The following is a 7,238-nucleotide window of genomic DNA, read 5'->3' on the forward strand; positions in this document are numbered from 1 at the left end:
AAAGATACAGATGTAGTGAAAAGAAGGGCCATCTGTACCCCAATTTTTATAGCAGCAATGGCCACAATTGCTAAACTGTGGAAAGAGTCAAGATGCCCTTCAACAGATGAATGGATAAAGAAGATATGGTATTTGATATTCTATCAAGAAGTATCATTATTCATTTAGCTATTCCTTTGTTGAAACTGTAGGTAGTTTCCTGCTTTGCTCTTTTAAATAATACTAAGATAAATAGCTTATCCCAACACTGAATAAATATTTATTGAGTGCCTACTATATTGCAGGCACTATTTTAGGCAATAAAATACAGGCATCAACTGATGGAAATTCTTGCATTCATGGACCTTATATCCACAGAAAAAGAACACAGATAATAAGTTAAATGAGCAAATTATATTATATGCTTGAAAGTGATGAGAGCATTGAGAAAAATAAAGCAGGGAAGAGCCTGGAGAATGCAGAGGGTGGCGGATTCATAATAGAATGGTCTGAGAGGCCCTATAAGAAGGTGACATTTGAACAAAGACTTGAAAATTTGAGGGAAAAGTGTGGAATATCCAGCCTTGGAACAGAAACATGCCCATCACAGTTGCGGTCCTAGGAATAGTGAGCCGTACTTGTGAATGGAACAGTGGGAAAGGACATCAGATCCGGGATCTTACATGGCTTTGCAAATTTGATAAGGCCTCTGACTTTCTTTCACTCTAGATGAAATAGGGAGCTACTGGAGAGTTTCACTTTTTATATTTTTAAAGATTCTATTTATTTATTTGAGAGGGAGAGAGAGAGAGAGAGAGCGTGCACAAGCAGGGGGTTGGGGGGCAGAAGGAGAGGGAGAAGCAGACTTCCCACCTAGCGGGGAGCCCAATGTGAGGTTCCATCTCAGGACTCTGGGATCATGACTTAAGCTGAAGGTGGCCACTTAACTGACTAGGCCAACCAGGCACCCTTACTGGAGAGTTTTAAACAGAGAAATGATATGGATTGATTTGTTAGCAGAATTAGTCTTGCTACTGTGTTGACTCTGATGGGGTAATAATAGAGGCAGTGAGACCAGTTAGGAAGCATTACAATAATGCAGGGAAGAAATGGCAGTGCATTGGATCATGGTGGTAGCTGAGATGTTTATGGAAAATGGTCAGATTCCACATGCATTTTTAAAGTAGAGCTGGAAAGATGTTTACAATGCCACCATCAATACAAAGGTATACTATCTAAACATGTAGTGTTACATATTTTTTCTCAAAAAAATGCTAATACTTGAAAATTATTCCAAAGTTTACTTAGCTCTCATGAACTAACAAATATGAATATTCTGCCACATATGTATGAACATCACATCTTGTACTGGTGGTGTTTTCCATTTACTTGGCTCACTTAGCGAATTTCATGGGCATTGAACTAAATTTCAGATCTTTTTTTGTTTTCTTTCATAATTGAGATTTTATTGGTCATTCTGAGGAATGACCATTCCTCATACACAGACATTTCAATTTGTGCACAATTTTTAACATACGTGCTGAACATCTGAAAAACCAGGTAGCTGTGATTGTTTTCTGAACAGTCATTTCAGTGACTTTCTCACTTAAAACTTGAGGGCAAATCTTCCTTAACGGGATATCAAGTAGGAAAACCTGCAAGTGTTGATACGCTGTTGCATCACCACAAAGTTATCAGGAAAAGCAGGCCACCGCCCAAAGATGTTACAGAGTGCACAAAATTCTCACAGGGAGAGCCAAGATCAAGGAGTGGTTTTCTTTAGGAAACAATCTACCAAAACCAGCACAGGAATAAAAGTAATTTAAAATATTCAAGACATATTACATGCACGACTGACTCTGAATTGCCATTTAGTATGCTTTGTACAACAGGATAAAAAACTACCCCTTCTATGGAATGTTGAGCTGACACCCAAGACAATCAAAGCCTCTGGTATTCCATATCCTACAATTTTCTGGTTGTATCAGAAAATAAACAACCAGCAAGTGATTATGCATCTTTAAAAAAAAAAGGCGGGGGGAAGCACTTACACTAAAATATGGGATGAGGAGGGATTCTCTACTACTTAAAAATGTTTCTGAAGCTACTAAAAACTTGCATTTACAAAACAGTTGATAAACACATTCCTGAGACTGGGACCAGGAACACTGGTAAGGCATGGCGTGTGACATTAACCGGATTTTGCTTCTTTCTTTCCTGCTTCATCAGAAGCTGGAATCTCGTTTTTAGCTTCTCCATCTTCTGCAGATAAGTCTTTTTTAGTCATTTGGTTAGCCACTTCCTCCTGTTTTCCCTCTGCTCCCCTTTTCCCTTTTGTTTGCACTTTTTTTGTCTGAAGTTTCATCCTTGCCTGCTGCCTTTTTTGGCTCATTTCCACTTTTGCAGAAGCAGGCCCTGGAAACCTCGAGGAGCCCCTCCTGGTCCCCTCCTTCGCGGCCTCCACAGCAGAGTGGACCTCCCTCTTGGGCTGCCTGGCCACTGCCTCTCTTCTAGCCCCAGGAGATCCCTGTGAAAATAATGAATCATGCTTTACCGATAGTACTTACAAACATTATGCATTATATAGCCCCTGTCCATGCCAGATTGTTTGTTTCTCGTTTTCAAAATATGCTGCAAAATAGCCATGTGATGTTGTAAAAGGGATCAACTAACCCAAACTGCACAGAATACTCTTTCAGTTTTGGTATCCATTGAGCAAAATTGTAACATCTTAAATATTACAGTTTTTTATTCTAAAGTGATATTCAGGGGAGGGGAGGGGCAGAACCTCCAGGAACAAAGCTGCAATGGTGGTGCCTGATGGTCTTTGGCTTCGTCCTCATGTGTGGGCCGGAGTGCTGTGGGGGGGCCTGACTGACCCTGCCAGCCAGAGCTCACTGTCAGCAGTGGCTGCCCCGGATGATCTTCAACTGAATCCTCTTGCTGAATTCTTTGTCTTTCCACATCACATTGATTGATTTGTGAATGTTGAATCATCCTTGTAGCACAGGGATGAATCTCACCTGGTCATGGTGGATAATCTTTTTAATGTGCTGTTGGATCCTCTTTGCTAGGATCTTGTTGAGAATCTTAGCATCCATATTCATCAGGGATATTGGTCTGAAATTCTCCTTTTTAGTGTGGTCTTTGCCTGGTTTGGGGAGCAGGATAATGCTGGCTTCGTAAAAAGAGTCTAGAAGTTTTCATTCTGCTTCAATTTTTTGAAACAGCTCCAGGAGAATAGGTGTTATTTCTTCTTTGAAAGTTTGGTAGAATTCCCCAGGGAATCCGTCAGGTCCTGGGCTCTTGTTTTTTGGGAGGTTTTTGATCACTGCTTCAATCTTGTTACTAGATATCAGTCTATTCAGGTTGTCAATTTCTTCCTGGTTCAGTTTTGGGAGTTCCCCAGGAATATATCCATTTCATCTAGGTTGCTTAACTTATTGGCATATAACTGTTGATAATAGCTTCTGATGATTGTTTCTATTTCCTTGGTGTTAGTTGTCATCTCTCCCTTGCATTCATAACATTATTAATTTGAGCTTTCTCTCTTTTCTTTTGGATTAGTGTGGCCAATGGTTTATTGATCTTATTTATTCTTTCAAAAAAAAAAAAGCTTTTAGTTTCATTGATAATGTTCTACTGTATCTCTAGTTTCTATCTCATTAATCTGCCTCAATCAGAAAGGATGAATATCCAACTTTTGTATCAACATAGATGGGACTGGAAGAGATTATGCTGAGTGAAATAAGTCAAGCAGAGAGAGTCAATTATCATATGGTTTCACTTATTTGTGGAGCATAACAAATAACATGGAGGACATGGGGAGATGGAGAGGAGAAGAAAGTTGAGGGAAATTGGAAGGGGAGGTGAACCATGAGAGACTATGGACTCTGAAAAACAATTTGAGGGTTTTGAATGGGCGGGGGGGGGGGGGTGGGAGGTTGGGGAAGTCAGGTGGTGGGTATTGAGGAGGGCATGTATTGCATGGAGCACTGGGTGTGCTACATAAACAATGAATTCTGTTACGCTGAAAAGAAATAAATAAAAAAAAAAAGAAAAAAGAAAAAAAAAAGAGTTAACATTAGAGTAGAATCTATCCAGAACTTGAGATTAGATTTGTGGTATTAGAAGGAGAAGATACAGATTTTTGGCTGTCTTGCCCACCCATCTTTCAAGCCTTACCTTAGTTCTGCCTTCTTACTGAAGGCTGTTGAACAACTTTCTGGATTTCTCCTACAACAATATTATTTATATCAGGTGTTTACACAGCCTGTGCTTTGTCACTATGGTCTTTCCCGTGTCCAGAACGGGGGCTAGCCTGTGGCTGGTACAATAACTAATGATAGAATTAGCTCAGTGAATGCTTAGACACTAAGCTGAATTATCTTTCCCCTGGCTTTATCTTCTCTGTGTAGAGTCAAGGCAGAGAAATGATGATGCTAAACAGAGCTTGCTTGCATTTCTAACTGAGGTTAGTTGAACATGGACAGGGTTAGGCAACTGTACCAATATAGAGCTTCAAGAACTGTGATTGGTCCCTGCTGTGGCTCTGGTCAGGTTGGTAGAGAGCTCTACCTTGGAGCTCACTTTTATGCAGGCTCTGAGGAGGAATCCAGATGACATTGTTAAAGTTCAAGTGCGTAAAATGCCAGGCATGACAAGACAAAAAGATGTGCTGCTGGTGACAAATAAACAGGAGCCAAGAGGCACAATATCAACTTCCATCAATTTATTTCCATCTGTTCATATCCACTTAACTACCCTGAGTTTATTTAGAGACAATTATCCATGGCAACGAACCACAGTGGTCCCTCTGAGGAGTCTGTCATTTTTCATAAAAAGACTCAATGAAAATTCAAAACCAAAAGACACCACAGTATAATTCCCAAACTAGTTATAGTTAATTACAAAATAAAATTAAATGTGCCAAAGGGGAAGTAGTGAAATGCACTCCAGTCTTTCATAAAGGCACCAAGAGGAAGAAGTATAAATTTCCTCCAAGAGACCCTGATGTAGAAGATTATGGATGAAGCCAACGAATCTTATGTGGCTACTGCTCTAGAAACCCTAAATTGCTTCACCTTATCTGAGCAAAGTCAGTATTCAGTACTGTGAATTAGATGAACAAATCAAAATAGTGAGCTTTCCCCTTATCGGTGCATTAGAAGCCGTTTTTAATGGACATTTTTATGTGAAATTTTTTCCTTCCGTCCAAGGTATTTGACAAACTAATTAGCTGGAAAAAAATGTGATACGCCTATAATTAAGTTTAATGTACCTTTGACAAATACTCAATCCAGTTTGAAGGTTTTATAGGATTGAAATTTCCCATCTTGCTGGGCATTTCAATTGGGGTTATTTGCTGTTATCTCAGACTCTCGGTACCTACCAAGTCGATCATATCTTGTAGCTCCCTTCCTTGGTCTGCCTTAACTATTTCTGTAAGTGGTACGACTATTTCTCTAGGCATCCTGACTGGAAATTTTGAAGTCGTTGTGGTAGTCTTCTTTTCTTTTAAAATATGGATCTGTGTTAGCATTACTTGTGTTCTTTCTTTTTAAATAAGATTTACTTGTTCATTTTAGAGACAGTGAGTGAGCATGAGGAGGAGCAGAGAGCAGGACAAGCAGACTCTGTGCTGAGTGCAGAGCCTGATGGGGCCGGGGGGGGGGGGGCGGGGGCTCTAACTCACAACCCTGAGATCATGACCTGAACTGAAATCAAGAGTCGGATGCTTAACTGACTGCTCCTCCCAGGGGCCCCAGCATTATTTGTGTTCTTTTTTTTTTTTTTTTTTTTAAAGATTTTATTTATTTATTTGTCAGAGAGAGAGTGAGCGAGAGCGAGCACAGGCAGACAGAATGGCAGGCAGAGGCAGAGAGAGAAGCAGGCTCCCTGAGGAGCAAGGAGCCCAATGTGGGATTCGACCTCAGGAGGATCATGCTGGGATCATGACCTGAGCCGAAGGCAGCTGCTTAACCAACTGAGCCACCCAGGCGTCCCTATTTGTGTTCTTAATCAAGGTGAAATTGCTTTGTAAAACTGTGTTCTTCACTAGGTGTCAAGTGTCCAGTGCTTCTTTTCACTGCATGGTGACCACTGTCCTGTGTGTTTTTATCTCACTGGTTAATTATTGTAATAGCTCCTTGATTTATTTTTTTTTCATTTACTTTACCACATCACTGATTAATCGTCCTAAAAATATTGGTTTAATATTCTAAGCATTTTGTAAGAATTGTTTCTCTATCTTATTTTCCTACTTTCTGATGTTGTAAATTATTTTAAAGTTTTCTTTTAAAGTTTTAAAAAATTTATTTATTTGAGAGAGAGTGAGAGAGAGAGAGAACACGAGTGGGAGGGGGATAGAGCAGAGGAAGAGGGAGAAGCAGACTTCCTGCTCAGCAGGGAGCCAGCTGTGAGACTCTGATCACGGGACTCCAGGATCATGACCTGAGCCGAAGGCAGCAGAAGGTGGCTGACTGAGCCACCCAGGTGTCCCCTAAAGGTTTATTTTCTAATTGTTTGTGTCCATAACTCACAGTGTTTATATTTCACAGGGATGTTGCAGATCAAATCCACGTGCTCTTAGGTGCATAATAAACCTTAGGTAAAATCTCAGCATACCAGGTGGATAAAAGCAGAAATACCATAGTTGAATGGGGAGGGGATAATAGCATGTGGGTGAGGTCAGCCTGCCAGCCATTCTCCAAGACCCAGGTGAAGGATTACTTCCTTTCTGAAGCTTTTCAGGTCTCTCCAGTTTCTATTGATGTGAACACCCTCTAGTCACTGTGCATCTTATTAAATACCATATCATGATAGCTTTTTTACAAATTTTATTTTCTCACTTGCTTTATAAACTTTGAAGAGTGGGGATACAATGCCATGAAAAATACTGATTAATTATTGTCAAACAAAATATGAATAACATCTTATTATTTATTTGTCTACGTTTTTGTTTATGTACTTATTGTTTTAATTGGTCCTTCCATTTTTTTCTCTACCGTCACACCCCTTTTCAGAAATACTATCAATTTTTAAATGTTTGGGGTCTTCTCTAAGATAATTAGACTGCTTCTCAGCTTTTCTTATTGAGTGTTCCAGAAGCCACATTCTTGGATCGAGGGCAAGGGTTAGGGGTAGGGTTAGGGCTCGGATTTTGTGGGAAAGGATCTCCTGCATGACAAATGACATTTCCATATTTAAGTGGTGAGAAAGGATTACATAGTGTTACTCATGAAGAGTGAAGGGGAGTG

General features: G+C 40.0%; 1 protein-coding gene across 1 annotated transcript; it reads right to left on the bottom strand.

Moving 5' to 3' along the window:
* Positions 1 to 2,170: 2,170 nt before the first annotated feature.
* On the bottom strand, positions 2,171 to 5,452 carry LOC116591424 (non-histone chromosomal protein HMG-14-like). The gene is made up of 2 exons (XM_032344304.1): positions 5,372 to 5,452; positions 2,171 to 2,506 (listed from the first exon to the last, which is right to left on the bottom strand). The coding sequence occupies exons 1-2, from the start codon at positions 5,450 to 5,452 to the stop codon at positions 2,171 to 2,173; spliced, it is 417 nt and encodes a 138-aa protein (XP_032200195.1).
* Between the last annotated feature and the right edge of the window lie 1,786 nt (positions 5,453 to 7,238).

The sequence above is a fragment of the Mustela erminea genome, chromosome 1 (assembly GCF_009829155.1).
Source record: "Mustela erminea isolate mMusErm1 chromosome 1, mMusErm1.Pri, whole genome shotgun sequence".
Classification (NCBI taxonomy): Eukaryota; Metazoa; Chordata; class Mammalia; order Carnivora; family Mustelidae; genus Mustela; species Mustela erminea.

Coding starts and splice junctions, on each gene's coding strand:
- LOC116591424 (XM_032344304.1), bottom strand. CDS start 5,452: ATGCCTAGAGAAATAGTCGTACCACTTACAGAAATAGTTAAGGCAGAC. Junction 2,507..5,371: donor TACAAGATATGATCGACTTG/GTAGGTACCGAG, acceptor TTATTTTCACAG/GGATCTCCTGGGGCTAGAAG.